A 17,467-nucleotide genomic window follows, 5' to 3' on the forward strand; every position below is an offset into this window, starting at 1 on the left:
TATTTTGCTGGTACCTGTTGGTTCAACTCAAGTTTTTGCGTCTAAATTTACAATGTCTCCCTCTGGTGGTATATTCTGTTACTGCAGTCATGTATAAAATATGTCCTCTTGCATGTGTATCAGGACGTAATATTTACAGTCTATGATCAGGACCATAGATCAGGACAGTTAAACCTAAAATGGGGATTGGCTCCATCTAGTGTTGATCTCAGTTTCTTTTTTACAGATAAATGGTTAAATGGATGTTTTCTCCAGAGGTCCGCACACGCACGCGCACCCACACACACTTTCTGAGTGAAAACACACTGTCCTGATTGCGTTAACACAATATTTTCTGAAATGTTTAATTGAAGCAATAACAAAAAGAGGCAATATTTTAAGATTTATTCAACTTCAATATTGCATACATACAAAGTGTCTAGAAAGCTACAAAATATCTACTATTATCAAGAAGGCATCATAATGTTACGGAGCAAAGACAAGACCATAAGCAGAACACAGAAACATCGCAGAGCTTCTTTTCTCACCTTTTTCTCCAACATTTTACTTTGTCATGGATACGGAAAGATATCACACATCTGTACCAAGAAAAGCTAGGATATCGTTTTATACAAAGCACCTTTTTACAAAAAACGAGTGTGCACACAAAACCTAAATGTGTGTTTGATGACTATATGTGAGCTCTGTGAAAAATCACTCTCAAGCTGCAGTCTGAAAAATGGTCAAAAAACATAAAAGGTACCAGTACCTATACTCTGCAGCAGAATTACAAATAACAAAGAGCTAAACTGCTGATATGTTTGTAGCATGATTCCTCAACGTGGCTGTTTTTATTTGTATTTTTTTAACATGTCCATCTTCTCTTCAAACAGTTCACCACAGTCATGCCGTTGGACGCATCAGTCCTGCTGTCTTAGTGTTATTAAAACCATGTGTCCAAATGTACCAGCAGTGCAGCAGCAACATCTTTTCCATCTCAGTGGGCTTTTAACATACAATGTCATCACAAAACCAAGTACAACTGTATACAAGTACAATAAGAAAACAGGAATATTGGACTAAGTGATCAATAAATGTGAACAGATACACAGGGTAAACATAAGTAGAAGCCTATTCAAACTCCACAGTATCCACAGGATTGTGGCAGAATACTGAATGATCAAACCAGAGACGTTGTCTGCAATTACTCAGAGCTTCTTCCATTAAAATACTTGACATGATTATACACTTTTGAAAACAACTGTAAGGGTTTGAGTAGTTACGGTCTTTGCAGTAAAAATATTAACCTCGATGGCCTCGTCCACACGATCAAATACCAAGAATTTCAGGTCGAACCGCATTAAAACTTTTAAGATAATTCAGTTCTCAGAATTTTGTTCTCTTAATTTTCTTTTGAAAGAGAAATTATAAAAACAACTTTTGCCATTCTCTCTCAAGTCAACATCACTGCTGCTTCTGCATCATCAAAAGTATCATAGTGATGTTCAGGTGAACTTTTACATTGTGTGGTTTGTGGGACAGAGAAACCATCATATTCCATAAATCAAATCAGACACTTGAACCTGCAAGTGTGCACAAAGCATAAGCTGCAGTGTTTTTTTTTGTTTTTTTTAAATATGTTGACACACTGCATGCAGTCAGTGGCTGTACTTTATCAGCAGGTCTTTCACTCTTTTACCTCAAGCCAAGAAATTCCTCAAATATGTCTTTTGTGAACTAATTTCACAATAAAATGTAAATGAATATATTATTTTTAATTTGACCATTAAACAGCTATCTGTTATTACAATCCTTTAAAAAGGCAATGTGGTGATCGGTTTTATTTGTCTATTTTTTGGTCTAACAACATTTGATTTTTAATTGATTTTATTTGTTTTAAGCTTGAAATTTGTAACCGAAGGCACTTCCTTGCTACCAAGCAGGACTTGAAAAAAGAGTGACTCTATCTCTGTATTTTTGGTATTTGACAGGAAAGGCAGTCAGTCTATGTTTGTGATACACTTTTAAAGACTCATGTTTAAGAAAAAAACAAAAAACTGTTAACATTTGCAAACTCAATTGAACAAAGTGCACTGCCTCTGAGCAGAAACAAAAAACATATTTTTCTAGGAGTGTACCAATGATAAGAAACGAGATCTCCCAAAATGAAGGATGTACCATACCTGTAGTTAGTTGTTTAATAATTTGTTACCTGTTTTTATCCACAACACTTGTTTAAAATAAAAAAGAGATCATGTTCTCTTATATTTTAAGGCACTGTACATCTACACTTTGGCAGATAGTATTGTGAATTTCTTACACAACATATAGTCTTTCCCGTGTAGAGATCACAGTTTTGGTGGCATCTTTTGGAGTTCACACAGCTTTAACGTGTAGTAAGGCTGGGGATCAGTGTATAGGCCACAGAAACCTGTGAATAGTGTGAACATGAAGGCAGCAACACTCTGGTTTGGAGTTGTTACACAGCAATTCCAGAGGGGGGCAGTATTCTCTTTAAAGGGGGGAAAGCTGCAGCAAACTGAACAAGGCCTGCTTTTCTACAAGAGATTTATGGAGTTATGTTTATTCATACTGTTGACCAAAACCCCGGATCTAACAGGACGAACAAACTCAGAGCAGGAAGGGGGACAACCTGCTCCTGGACAAGTCTGGTTCCAATGATTTCAAGCTGTACTTTAACTTATCTATTAGTTTCACAGAGATGTTTGCAGCAAAGAAATGCTAAGACTTTCTACATAATGGAGCAGAAGCAGACTCAATGATTGTTTCACAGTGCATTCATTTGATTGATGTCTAAGACCTGGAGTGCTTTAACAGGAATAAATATACCAATGAAAGCTAGAGGTTTGTTTTTTTGTTTTTTTAAGAAAAGCTTATTTATCAATACTCATGACCTTGCTTGCACCTACTACTGCTTATGTAGTGATGTGTTCGCTTTGTTTCTTTGGAAAATCTCTTGGCTGTGGTTACACGTCTGTGTATCCACAGTGTGTATGCTCACAAAATGATGAAGTACAGGCATAAGAAACACACTCAAACATATTACACACACCACACCAGGCTGCTGATAGAAAAAGGCCAGCATCCGCTTTTTTCTTACTCTACATAAAGAAGCAGAAGGAGACAACAGACACATCACCATTTACCAAATGAGTCTAGTCAATTCTTTAAGCACAGCCACATTTATACCAAACAGAGACCAACTCAAACAAGAATTCCCATATTTAAACATAAAAACATCTGTACCGCAACTCACAGCTGCAGTCATATAACAAACACTTTATATTAAAACAATATTTGAAACAACTGACGTCACCCAATATCATGACCAAAAAGCATTGTGGGTGTGACTTTCAGGTAGAGGCACTGCCACTTTTTTTTTTTTTTTTTGAGGTTGATCAGTCTATTAAAAAGAGGGGAGGTTGAAGGCTTGGGTCGGGGTCTCATTCCTTTACCAGTCTGTAGATATGATGTTGGGCGCCGTGCTCGCTGTTTGAAACCTCAAAAACACACGCCATACATAGCAGCGTCTCCTGTGTGTCCCTGTTTGTCACCACCTGCAAGAGAACACACGGTCACTCTCCAGCAGAAGAATACTTTCAGTAAAAATGAAGAGTCCCCGGGTTTTAGAAACATCAAATAGAACCTAAGGATTACTAGAAGTTGATTTTTTATAATCTAGAAAACTGAGCGGTGTTTTTTAAGTGTTTTTTCAGTGCTCTAAATGTGACCTCATTTTCCCCTAAGAAGGATGTTACATTGAGTTGATGCACTGTTTTCTACTGAAGAAAACGTTGAATAAACTTCAAAGTAACTTGGCTTGTTTAACATTACAAGGCCATGCTATCCATAAAAAAACACATTAGTGGTAAAGGATATCATTGAATTCTTTGAACACATGATATAGCTGAAGTTTAAAACGTACACTTATGTAGCTGCTGCTAAGGACATCCACTCTTCATTACACATTACAGTGAAGCAGTGATAAAAGGATGGCCTATTATATTTCTGTATTAGAGCTCTCAGAGCACACAGCCCACACACCAAGAAAAACAAAGAGGTGACACAGAAAATTAAGAAAAGTGGCATTTCACTCACAAATGAATATATTATTAGGCAGCAGGTGAACATCCTTTACTTACAAACTGACAAACAAGTGCTGTAATCATCATGATCTGTTACATAACCTTAAACAGAACTTCACTTAAACTGTCTCCTCCTGCAGATCTCAGAGCTTCTTCAGACTCTCCTACAATATTTTCTTCATCTTTAATCACAATGCTTCTGTGAAACGAAACATCAGCGTAAAAAGTATAGAAAATTGTTTCTATAACAAGTAAGTCTTAACATGCCTTTTTACGTCCTAAGTGGTGCTGAATAATACTTTAAGACCCCATGTGATGCTAATAACAGCGGTCCCTGCCCCCTCTTATCCTCCCTTTCCCCCTGCAGATAATGAGGCTTCTCACACTGACTTTCATCCCCTGTGGAATGACAGCAATGTAGCAACAGCAAGAGGAGCTCATCTGAACGTTTAGTCCACCTCCCAAATCCTGTTTTTATAAAAGCCACCGACACAGCCTGACGTCAAAGAGAAGAAGGAGTAGAAGAAGAAGAAGAAGAAGTAGAATGAGAGTCCTGAAGAGGGAGGTTGCCCACTCAGGTCACAGAGGTGATTACCAATAAGATAGTGAAGTTCTCCAGCACACTGTTCATCATGTATTTCTCTGGCAGATGTTTTAGCTTATGGATGAAGTTGATCATGTATTCACACATGGGAGACCGGCTTATCCGGTAGACAAAGCGCCCGTTCTCAAAGCGTGCATATTCAGTCTGAGGAAAAAAGGAGGGATAAAAAAAAAAAAAAAACAGGAAGTTGAAAAAACACTCACATATAGTTATTGTCACTTTTTTAGACATTCTTTCATTTCACAGGAAAAGAGAGATCAGGTTCATACCTCAACTTTCTCCACCACCTGCTTGCCGAAGGAGCAGACCTTTGTTGAACACGTGATAGTCATGTTCTCCGAGCTCTCGTACTGACTGGTGACTCCATAGAAAGATCCAGAATCATCTTGAACGTTGCAGTTCAAGTCAGCCTGAGAGAAAAAAGGGAAAATTTACAGGCAAGTAATATTTGACTTGAATGCTCGGTTTGCTGGAATAAAATAATCCAAATGGGTTTCACAGATTTTGGGTTCAACTATTTAAGGAGTCAGAATTTCATATTGTGTCATTTCAAAATGACTTTTTGAACAGTATCATGATCCTATTGTATCATTTGAGTGTCGGCATTTCCAACCCCAGATGTTCTATGGGAGTTTAGATAAATGAGATAATATGATACAACAGTGCAGTGCTTTAAGACATTCCTGCAGCAGCTCCCAGCTGAAAGGTGAAGCTAACAGTGAATGGTTGTGAAACAAATCCTTAAACAAGGACAAAAAGAAAAGAAAAGACCCTGCAATAACTGATTCCACGTTTTGGGACACTTGGGGGCAGTAAAATGACTTAAGCACGAATATGTCATCACCAGTTCCAGTGAGTTGATAGGACAATGTTTATAACACATAGTTGCTCATTTTAACGTCCAGTGGTTCCAGGGGAGCAGTTTAAACGAGAACCTGGTTTTGTATTTGACATTAATGGAACACTGATATTCACTCTCTTACAGCTCTGTTTTTGATGAACACATGAGAATAATAACAGGCTCTTTAGTCGCTTAATGCTTCCTATTTGAAACTGTAACATCGAGTCTTCCCCAACAGGTGAAATATTATCCAGAACATGTCAAGCTGAAGACAGCAGTAGAATCCAGTGTAGTCAACTCCCACAATTTCACATTAGAATTAGATATGTGATACCTTTGAGATAATCTTATTTAATAAAGATGATATTTAGAACACAGATTATTTAAAAAAAACAATATTGTGATGTATCTTCTTGGTTGGTATAAAATAGCGATGAGGAGTTTACTGATTCCTTGATTATTTTCAGGACAAATGGCACCTTGAAACATTCAGAAGACATAAGTAAAAACTGAACACATTCTGAAAAGTTACACATAAGCAAACACAGAAAACAACTTGTTTGCTGTAGGAAATCAGAATTTGATTACAAAGTCTGAAATGTTAAATTGAACTCAGCATTAATAATATCTTTGTAACTGTCTGAGAGATGTCTGGACGGAGCATATTCGTTGCATACAAAATTTGAAAATCTTGGCCACATCCGAATAAGCATGTTAATGTGTCCATAATGGAAACGAGATTCTAAAGAGGATTAAATGAAGTTGCGTCAAAAGACTGATTTACAAGGTTGAGCGGGGTCTGCTCCTGGAGGGCAGCCTTTCTATGCCCCAAACATCCTGTTCATTATGGTTCTAAAAAGAGGAGACATCCTCCTACAGCATTCCCCTCCTTCATTAAGCAAAGCAGTTATACTTTCATTATTGTGCAGATTTTGCCTTTCATTTGAAATTTAGATTGGCCGGTCACTTCAAAAGGAATTTGAGGGGACTTGGTCCAAGTGCATACGGACCTACTTTGTTGCCTGCCGCTAGTTAGCATTTTGCATCAGGGATGAAATACATGCAATGTTTAAACAGCCATTAGGAGTGCAACCAGGTCACTCCATTGTTTGGAGATATTACATTGAATTAGTGAGTGCTTTGATCAAAAGCTCTCCTGCTATGCAAGTCCAAATACAGCCGAGTGCATTCTGCAAACATTAAGAGAGCAATCTTCTCTGTGTGGAATAATTACAGCCAATCATTAAAGAGCAACCTGAACAGACAGGAGTCTGCATCTATGTGCACAGGGCTACAATGATATTAAGACGGATGTGTTACACATCATCAAGCTGTCACTTCCTTACCATTTTATATCACACTTCAGTTCTTACCGATGCAACTAAAAAAGTTCACTCACCCAGAATTTTATGAGGAAAAAGGAGTTCTGGGGACCTTTTCCATACAGCTCCTTCAGTCCTCCTTTCTTTTCTGGGAATTTGTCATAAATCTGACGAATGTCCACCGACTCCAGCAGGGCGTCACTGTAGGAATGATTTGTCTGTCCGATGTGTACAAAGAGGTGCTTGTTGTACTGTAAGAGGAAATAAACAGAAAGAGAAGCACATTTCAAAATACAGTGATGCATTTCATGTTTTACCTTTGATATTCAAATAAAATAAAACTCCATCCTGTCTGAAAATATAATAACCTCACCAATAACAATGTAGAAATGATTCAAAGCAGCATTGAATATCATTATCTTGAAAGAGAGGTTCACTGAGACAAAATAAGCCAATTCTGAAAAGAAAAAAAACCCACTACAATAGCATGTGGAGGCTGAAATTATACTGGTCACATTACACTCTGATGATGAGAAATAGCCCCATGCAACGCTGCTTTTTATTAGGCTGTCTGCATGTTTGTAGGTAATTGATTTTATTTTATGACGGACAAATTAGATGACATCATTCTGCTTCACTAAAGCCAAAAACAATTTTGTCCTGATTTGGATTAAACCCCCAGAATTTTCCAAAAAGAGGTCTCCATAGAGGTTACTTCCACCAAAAGGAATTACATTTGATTTCCATTTTAAGGATGTCAAAACCTAAAAAATCTTCATGTATCACACTACCCAAAACAAGATTGATTCATTTCAGAATAATTCATTTTTTTTTTAGCAATTTACAGTGTTCATATTTGAACTAACTCCTCCAAGTGACTTCAACAGATCCTCTCAAAATATGGTCAGGTTGTTGTCAACACTTTGAATGTTATTAAAAGATTGAGCCGCCCCAAAGAACATGGCCATGGCTAGGTATCAAAGTTTGATGTTCACAATTTCAGGAGTTTTCAGAAATTTTCAATGGACATTTTGACAACATTTTCAAATTCAAGGGGATTTTATTTTAATTGAAAATGATGTTAACTTTAAAAATATCAATGCAAATATTTGAAATCTTTTGGGAATATTTAAAGTGAAAAATGTCATAAACTTATACTTAATTCTAATGATAATTACAATGATAATCAATTATATTTTTTGGAACTTTCGGGAATTTACATCTCAAACTTTTGGGAATTCTCAATGGAAAATGTATAATTCAGATGAAATTGTCAAGAGGTGACATTTCTTGAAAAACAATTTTCTTCAATATTCTTTTAAACATTCATTAAAGTTCTCATATAACTTTCCAAAGTTTTTATCAAATATTTCTGACAATTTCAAAAGGAAAATACTTAATGTCCAGAAAGTCTCAGAAAATATCCAGCGGAAATGTTTGCATCCCCAAAATTTCTAATAAAAATATTCCTAGAAAGTTCCATCTGCTCCTAATGGAAAGAAGTTTGATGGTCGTCCCATCCTGAACAAAGCTTCATTTACATTTTTGCTCTAAGTCATAGCCCATTCCAATTGGAAATTAGCTGTATAATTACTTATCATCTATAGTTTCCATTAACTCAAAATTTAGCATTTTTGATAAATATACTGATGTGAACATGTCTGTGGTTAAAATGTGATCATAGTCTAAGCCCCCCACTCTTAAAAGCCAGTCCTGCATTTCATGTTCAATCAGCTCAAACTTTCACAGATGCAGACAGTCTCAGTCTGAATGGATCTAATTTGGGTCATGGCCATGGCACCACCCACTGGTACACACAGTCACAGCTGCAGCACACCCTGTGGCTGTGACAAACCCCAACATGCAGAAAAGGTGCAAGGGCCTGTTGATTGCTGCTTTACTTATTTAATTTTATAGCCAGAATGCTTTACAACTATTAATACTTTTGAAAATATATATATTTCAAGTATTCATTTTTGCAAAACGCTTGGTTAACACAATTTGTAGTTTTTAATAGCAGCTGAGCATTATTCTGTATTTCCTAACATAAAATAACTACTGCTGCTTCAAAACGAAACCATCTGCCTGGACCTCCAAAATGTAATAAAAGATTATTGCTGTACTATTAGAAAAAAAAGACAGAGGTACGCTGTAATTCTTAATTTTTTTAACTGAGAAGGTTCGTTTTTTAAAAACTCAAATCCATGCTGCATAGCAGAAAGCAAAGAGGAGAGCAGGAATATCAGAGAACATTTGATTTTCAGAGGTTTGGTCTCCTAGTCGTGCTGTTTGAAACTGTCTTGTGGTGCTGCACACTGTGAGTTTAAAAGCTCACAGAGCAGCCTCTCAAGCACATAGCCTTTAGGGCAAATGCAACAATTTTAACCATTAGGCTGAATGTAAGACTAATGGCTGTTGTCACAAAGTATTTTTACCAAAAGGAAATGTGGACAAACATTTCTAAAAAGCTAGAGCAAACAAGATATTTGGGATTTGATTATTTTTTAACTCACATTCAGTGAGTCTGTCTTAACTGCAAAAATCTCCTTTGGCTTGCATTTTAAGAAAGCGATTAATAAACACTCCATTATTCCTGCAGGTTTTCATGCTTTGTGTCCCTACAGGCCAGGCCTCTTCCTCTCTGCTTGTTTTGGCCTCCTCTCAACTGACTCTGTGCCTGGGAAAATGTCCTAGTGTATTCACACAGGAAAGGGACAGATAAGATGTAGGAATGAACAAATGAGATAATGATTTTTCATGCTATTGTATAAATCTTTACTCACTGAGTCGGGGTCTCTCTGCTGCTCTAGGAAAGCGGAAAACTCAACGAGCCGGAGTTTCGATGTACCGATGGAGCGTCCCTGCCATGCCGGTGCCGTGGGAGCTGCTGTGGGCTCGTAACCTGCAGTGACAGCACATAATCAAAGATCCATCCTATCTTTTACACTACACTACAGCATGAATTTTAACATCTGGATACTGTGCTTTTAACTAGGTTCATTTGGGTAAAACTGATCTTCAGATTCCAACATGAACACTACTCCCCTCTCTTGGATCTACTCTGCAAATAAGGATCTCTGAAGGAAATATAAGTGGGTACAAAGTATTAAAACCTATTTTAATGTTATTGCACTAACTCCAGGCACATTTCCATCTCTATAAACACTTTTGTTTCAGAATAAACCAATCTGCTTATTCCCACTGAATAAGATAAACACTCACTTGAAATGGCTGTTGTGACTGCTGGCTGGATTGGGTAGGCTTGCTGGGTGAAAGGCTTAATACTGGAACAGAGAATTACAAAGTGTTAGCACAAACATTATTATGAGCTCACTGCTTCAAAAGACTTCCAATGATGTTTTTCCAGCACCTAAAGTATTGTACTTACTCTTGTGAGGATCCAGGCTGACCGGCTGATAACATACCCTGCCATAACTGGAGAATTAGATGTTTAAATAAACAACAAAGAACAAACAACAAATGCATCCAATTGTGAGCAGCTGTTGGCAACAAGATCAAACTGTCTCCTAGCTCCATGATCCATGCACATAGTTATCTTGACTACCACTCCTTTTGATCATGTGCTTATCTGATGGTGGCATTTGCGCGAAGCTGTGGTGTGTAATGTGATTTGGCCCGGGTGCCGGGGTGTTTGGCCCCATGGCTGCCCTGGGTGAAGCTGGACAGGAGGGATCAATAGCAGGGTGCCGACGAGGATCTTACCCCTGCTCCAGGGAAGGCTGGGCGCGGGATGCCTGGCAGTCCCAGCTTGTTGTGAATAGCCGTGGCAGAGACAATCTGAGCCGAGGACATGGAGGCCATGCTCTGGAGGGCTTTGTCCTTCACTGCCTGGTCCTTTAACAGCAGTCACAAAAGGCTTAGCACTCACACAGAATGGGGGAGAGGGGAGGGGGGCTATGTTGCAGATGTAGCAACAAGCACACTCCAAACAACACGTTGAAAGCACCACTGACCTCTCACACAACAGTAAACAGAAAGCAGGTTAAAAGAAGATGCATTTCTACTTTGCTATTTAAGTGTAGGCTTCTTTTTAAAGGAATGTACCAAACAATTACAACTGAATTCCAACACACAATGCTTTGCAGAGGTATGCACTTAGCAAAAACTAATTCAGCAGCACTTTTACCAAGGCTGCACTTGCCTGCATGTCAAAACATATCTACACAGAGAATTTCTCCAGAAAATATGAAGGACACTAATCCCACTTGGCTGAGTGTTTTCAGTTTAGGATCCTTTCTTTTAATGTTTGTGCAATTATTTGGCAAAAAAGAGATGTTAATTATTGTATCAGAAAAGCGTAGCAAAATGCATGCTGATGTGGACAGAACTGTTACTATGCATTCTTTCTCTGTAAGTACTGCGGCAGAGTGCACACTAGCAGTCCCATGCACACTGACTGGTGGCAGACGTTAAATGTAAGCATGCTGATGTTGGTGGAGCAGAGTCAAAGCTACAATATACATACATAAACAGTGTAATGGCATAAAGAGACGCCATTAAACTGGAAAAGATGGGACAGCAGCTCATGCGTCACTAAGGTAGGAGCACATAGGAAAACTAGAAGCTGAATAACGAGGCAACCAAGAATGATAGCAGAAACAGAAGAAAAATACTTACCATACTTGTGACCTAAATGCAAACAAACATGGTTTTATTGTAAATGTTTATTTCATTTATTTTGACTCATTCAACATATATAGTTTAACTGTTAAACTCGGAGTCAATAAAACATTTTCTATTCCATACAAAGTACAACACAGATGTGTCACGGAAAAAAAATAAAAAAAGGACTATGAATGTTTTTTTCTTTCAAATGATCTTTGGTCCCTGAGGATGTCTTGCTCTCTATAATTTGATACACTCTGATCAAAAGTCATTACTACAGAATAGAAACATAATGACTGTTATTTCACTGAAATGCCACAGACAAGACCAGGAACAGCAGGTTTTCATTGATACCCCTTTCAATGAATGGCACACTCCTGCTTCTCTTTGCCAATAAACTCTCATTTGCTTTAAATGACAAAAGACAGGGATTCTGTCTGTTTTTCTTCAGACAGCTGCCTTTTCCCCTTAAAAAAAAACAACAACCCACATTTATGTGTCTGCCTGTTTGACTCTTTCAGTTTCTCACAAACACAAACTCTGTCACACAGATTAATGAGGGGGTCATTCATTTGTGTTGAATTCTGGGAGTGGGGCAAAGTGTGAAAGTCAAAATGTATAGTCGACTCCCCAGAGGAAAATATCACAGGGATGGAGAATCCTTTACTTGGTAGAGAAAGCTTACATCATAAAATACCTTAACTAACAGGTCAGTTATTATTCAGGATTACTCCTTTCACAATCTTTCATTTCAATCTGCAAATCTGAAAAGGTTTCTACTGTGATTTGAACATTTCCTTATTGCTGAAATAAATGGCAAGAATACTCTGAAATGACGACATCTGAACTGGGAGGAAGAAAAGCGACTGAGAGTTCCGACTTGGTGAGAGTCTGGAGTTATCAACGGATTGAAGGAAAGCAAAGAGGGCATTTCAGAGGACAGCCAGCCGCCTTCCCACCGACATCCTTGAACCTTCTGCTCTCAGCCAATCACACCAACAGCCAATGCCAACATGCTTCCTCACATCTGTACTCTTTGGATAACTTAATAATTAAATATGTTCATTATTTAAAATCTGCTTAACATCTTATGTTAGCATGCTGATGCTAGCACATAACTTAATGCACTACTGTGCAACTGCTTCAGAGCACTGCTAACACGACTAGAGATTCTGTATGATGTATTTTCTATCTTGGCCATGAGAAAATACACACACAAAAAACACAACTAATAAAAAGTCATTTAAAAGATGCTTTTTCATTTTTCTGTCCGTTATGTGTTATTAGCCAATATACAGTATGGTTCTTAGATTTAATCTAAGTTCTTGGTATTTGTCAGTATGTTGTTAAAATAGCAAACAAACATGAACTTACATAAAATCTGCTGTATGTTTAATAAGAATCAAATTTTTAATGGAAATTAAGAAAATGTTTTGACTTTATTTATACTAAGTGGTGAATTTGCCGGGAATGAAAAAGTAAACAAAAGGAAATGAAACCAAGTAGACAGGACAGTGACAACACGTCAGAGGATAGGTGAGAGAAGGTCTGAGAAGATTGGGGGACTGTACAGAGTAGACTACAGTCAACAGAGGAATGTTTTGGGTTAGGGTGAATCGGAGCAACAGGCATTCGCTCTGTTACCCCGGGAAACAGTCAGTTAGGACACACAGCAACCAACAAGCCCAAAAGCAGAAAAGCGCATACCTTTAGCTTGGAATGAAACTCACGAGATTTCCTTCTGGCAAGAACCTGTATGTGACTAGACACCTGCGGGGGAGGGGAGGGGAGGAAAACAAAGGAAGAGCCTGTAACCATGGCAATGAAAAGCCCCCTGCAACTGGGCAAAGCCAGACGTACCTTAATGGCAGCTTGGATTTCTCGAACTTTCTTTCTTGCTAAGACCTGTATGTGACTAGACACCTCGATTAAAAAAAAAAAAGAGAAAATGGAAAATAAAAAAACAAGTACAAGCAAAAAATGCACAAATTAATACATTTCTTTGTTTACAAAAAAACCCCACTTGAATGTGATAAGGAGCACAGCAAAAGCATCTCCAAACCACACATCAGATTAACAGCCAATAATGCGTTATGTTGTGTGTTGTCGTCACTTAAGTGAACTGATTAAGGAGGATGCAGGCCCCTTTAGCTCCCATTAAGAGAACCCAGATGTGATCCGCTGTGTGCTGAATGACAATCGACTGGTCTAGTGATCTTCAGGGAGCAAGGCGAGGCATTTCACCGGCCAAGTTTACACCTGACGTTCAAACTGTTTGAAAGGGTTCAACAATTCTCACATGAAACATGCAGCAGATTTAAACAGAAGTAATGGCTGTTGATGGCAGGCTTAGGGGCTATGGGTTTGTAAAAAAAACCAAAAAAAAAAACGGTCATGTATGAGAGAGATGTAGGGCTTCCTCTGCAGGAAAAAATGTACATTTGTAAAAGAAAAAAATAATAATCTTTAAACATGTCAAAAAAGAGAAATGCTCATATAAATGGGCAGACAGGCAGATTTAAAAGCATCCTGAGGAATAAGCACATGTTGCCCGGTGTAACAAAGCTTTCATTCTGATTCTGTATTTTGAGGGGAAGAGAGAGAGAGAGAGAAACCACACAGCCTCTCTGGTCCAGACTGATCAATTCACACACAGAGATCGACTGTTTCTGTGTAGACACTGGCTTGTTAAACCACGGTCATTCAAGTCATGATGAGGAGGAGCATCAGCCAGTGGATAACTGAAGTACCATCAGAGTTATTAATTTAATAACCAGTATCCTTTCATTCATCTAAGTACTATAAATCCTACGAGAGGAACACAACAGAAAGATCTAAATATGTTTTATTTATTACATTTAAATGACTTATTACAGCACAGACTAGTGTTGTAGTCAAGACACTAACCGAGACCAAGACATGCCCGAGACCAGAGTGCTCCTAGACCATTTAGGGGTCGAGACAGAGTAAAGACCAAGACCAAGGCAGGGCGAGACCGAGACAAGACCAAGACCATAATGTTCAATGAAAAATCATCACAAGATTGAACAAATTAAAAGAGCTCTCTTTTTTTGCTTTAAGTTTGCTCTTAAATAAATGTGACACTCATAAGTTTTCAAAGCACCACAAAGCAAAAGAAATCTAAAATCTGAACAAGTTGGTTCATCTAACTTCTCATCAAAGATGTCATTTCACTTTCTAAAAGCCACATTCAAACGCTTTTTATATCTTGATGTTTATCTGGTTTTGTCAGGTGAAAGTGGATTATAACAAGGGTAAAGAGATATTTTTGACTCAAGATGAGGTGAATAGGCTTGCTAAGATTTGAGTTTTTGCAGGTGCCTCTCCTCCTGTCGTCTCCATCCACTCCCACTCGTGTGCAGGTGGCGTATCACTCACTTAGACCGTGACGCAGAGAAGGTTGCAGCTGTAACCGGGGGCAAAAGAAATGTAACTACAAATGAATTGAAGGTATTTGTTGTTTTAAAAAGGGGCCGTTTTATAATAGTACATTACAGTTTGATTCTGAAATCTGATCCCAGCTCTGTGGTGAGAGTTATGTTCTGTAGAAAACAGGATGCAGTCTTCAACACTGACTACAGCAGATGTTCTCTTTTCAGATCAGAGAAGATAGCTATCTAAAGAGGCCTTTACCTTTTACTCAGGCTAAGTACATGTGAGGGGAGAATACTGGCACCATTCAATTTAAGTGGCAAAAAATGCTTTTATAGTTACTGTAAATAGCTCCCTCATTGTACTGACTATATGTTCCAAGGACGACAGAAGACACATCAAAGATAAGCATTGTGTTTTTCTGTATAGCTTTCTTTATCTCTTGCACAAACAAATGCAACAATCTGCACACATACACATCTGAATGCCATTGAACACCCATGCAGCTGAGACATCTCGTCAGTGCTGTAGTACTCGAGTCCAGGACTCAGACTTGATGCAACTTGAGCCCTCATTTTTCAGGATGTGTGACTTGCGCACTACAACTCGAATTCGAGCATTTACTGCACCTGTATTCAGAAGAAGGAGAGGAGGACTCCGATTTATCTGCTGTCTAACTGTGTTTATGTTTTTTTAAGGCCCCATGTATTTATTCAGTTTCAAGAAAGGCTGACACGTGTGTTCACCTGCACATACTTCACTTGCCGTCTTGTTTACAGCTGCTGTAAACAGCTTCTTTCATCTTTTAAAGTAAATAGCTGAAGGAGACATTCATACAAATAAGTACAACACAATAAATCAATCCCCTAAAAGCTTGAACCGCTCAACATACTTTACAATAATAAAATTATAATTTGGCTCTGCGTTTTAGTAATGTCACTTCCTCTAATACTGAAGTACGGATTACGGACAGACTCAAAGATAATTGAGAGTTAAAGCTCGGAATAGGAGCATTAAATATCATCAAATTAACACGTTCATGTGATTAAGTGAAACACTGGAGTCCATCTTGGAACTTGTCTCATACTCAACCTTGAGGTCTTGGACTCAGACTCGGTTAATGGTGACTCAACTCGGACTCGACCCAGAGTTTTCTTTGTTGACTCCGACTGAACATGGACTTGAGCACTGGGGACTCGAGACTCAACTTGGACTCGAGGTTTGGTGACTTGACTACAACACTGTCTCTGGTCTTACCTGCTTACGAGTCCTCGTCTTCCCAGTCCGCAGTTTGATGTATCTGGCTATCAGCTCATTTCGACCTGCCGAAAAACAGGAAAAGGAGAAATCAGTGAAAAATGTCAACAACAAAAAACATTAAGAGATGAATTCAGAATAAGGAGGAGTGGAAATTTTGCAAGAAATATTGTCAGTTGAAGAACTAAATCATGACTTGAGGTTTGTAGCTGAATGTAAAAAAAGTGTCTTGTTGTTTCTTCTAGTCATGGCTTATTCTGTTCACTACGGTTGTTAGTGGCTGTATTGCGTGCTCAAATTAGAACATTTTGGTCCAATGTTCTAATTGGACCAAAATGTTCTACTAATGAATCAATCAACAAAGCGTAACCCGTCACAAACTGTTTTGAACCCTTCTGTCACTGTATCTAACATTTTATAGAACGTATATATGCAGTTCAGTCTTTCTCTAAAGCATGAATGAGTGCAAAAAGAATACATTAATTAATAGTTAACAACTGCTGTTAATTCCCCGGAAAGGTAAATGAACAGTATTTGTTAAAAAAAATATGAAGTGAATTTGATGTTGATTTATTTCAGACCACAAATATCAGACAATATAACAGTGACACCGAATATTTTCAGTAAACAACGGTTGTTTTTGCACTTTTCCAAGTAGTCATGATGTATTTGTTCAAAAAGCTTTCCAGGAAGTAGTCATAGAATAACACAGAAAGCTCTAAATTATAAGCTCTATAATCATATTTCAAGTGCATGCAAATCAGAAGTTATGTGTATATCTCTTAAACAAACCAGATCCAGTCTGCCTGTGAAAACACCATGTCACATTAGCATGAAAAAAAAAACAACCTCACAGCAGCACAGGCTTTCAAATTAATCTAATTCAATCTCATTCTCTTCAAAGCACAACGCTTTGAAAGGAAACAGACCTAGCTGTTCATACTATTACAGAAGATAATGGCAACTGAATATATTGGGCTTAAAACAGTGCAGCTCTGACTAAATTATAATTAAAGCATGGCTTTATACAGATTTCCAATTAACAACGGCTCCAAACATTCTTCTGCCCTCGGCTCTGCTCTATTTGCTGTAGCAATGCACATGACCCCTGCTTAGCCCTTTCATATGGTAATAACATGCCGCCAACCAAAACTATTACACAAATTATAGGTAAGGAGGCACTCTAATTATGTGTCCAGCTGTCGCCGACCAATGCCATGGATCTGCTCAACTCCTCTATGAAATGCACCAAACCTTCATCACCATGACACATTTTTCTACATTCACATCATTATCAATTAAGGGCCTCACTTTTGTAATGACACAATAGGACTGCAGC

The 17,467-nt window shown here is 38.1% G+C and overlaps 1 protein-coding gene across 8 annotated transcripts in view; it reads right to left on the reverse strand.

Annotated features, from left to right (window-relative positions):
- Positions 1-369: 369 nt before the first annotated feature.
- tead1b (TEA domain family member 1b) overlaps positions 370-17,467 on the reverse strand; it is a 49,527-nt gene continuing 32,429 nt past the window's right edge. The window contains exons 4-15 of one of the 8 annotated variants that reach the window (XM_061038016.1): positions 16,129-16,193; positions 13,339-13,401; positions 13,186-13,248; positions 11,491-11,502; positions 10,576-10,707; positions 10,241-10,287; positions 10,075-10,136; positions 9,636-9,754; positions 6,930-7,103; positions 4,959-5,099; positions 4,681-4,833; positions 370-3,557 (exon numbers count right to left, since the gene is read on the reverse strand). In XM_061038016.1, the coding sequence (XP_060893999.1) occupies positions 3,444-3,557; positions 4,681-4,833; positions 4,959-5,099; positions 6,930-7,103; positions 9,636-9,754; positions 10,075-10,136; positions 10,241-10,287; positions 10,576-10,707; positions 11,491-11,502; positions 13,186-13,248; positions 13,339-13,401; positions 16,129-16,193 (1,145 nt within the window). In that variant the 3' untranslated portion in view covers positions 370-3,443. Of the gene's footprint in view, positions 3,558-4,680; positions 4,834-4,958; positions 5,100-6,929; positions 7,104-9,635; positions 9,755-10,074; positions 10,137-10,240; positions 10,288-10,575; positions 10,708-11,490; positions 11,503-13,185; positions 13,402-16,128; positions 16,194-17,467 lie in introns of all 8 variants that reach the window. The other 7 variants (XM_061037999.1, XM_061038025.1, XM_061038033.1 and 4 more) reach the window with 7 other exon arrangements.

The sequence above is a fragment of the Labrus mixtus genome, chromosome 1 (genome assembly GCF_963584025.1).
Source record: "Labrus mixtus chromosome 1, fLabMix1.1, whole genome shotgun sequence".
NCBI lineage: Eukaryota > Metazoa > Chordata > Actinopteri > Labriformes > Labridae > Labrus > Labrus mixtus.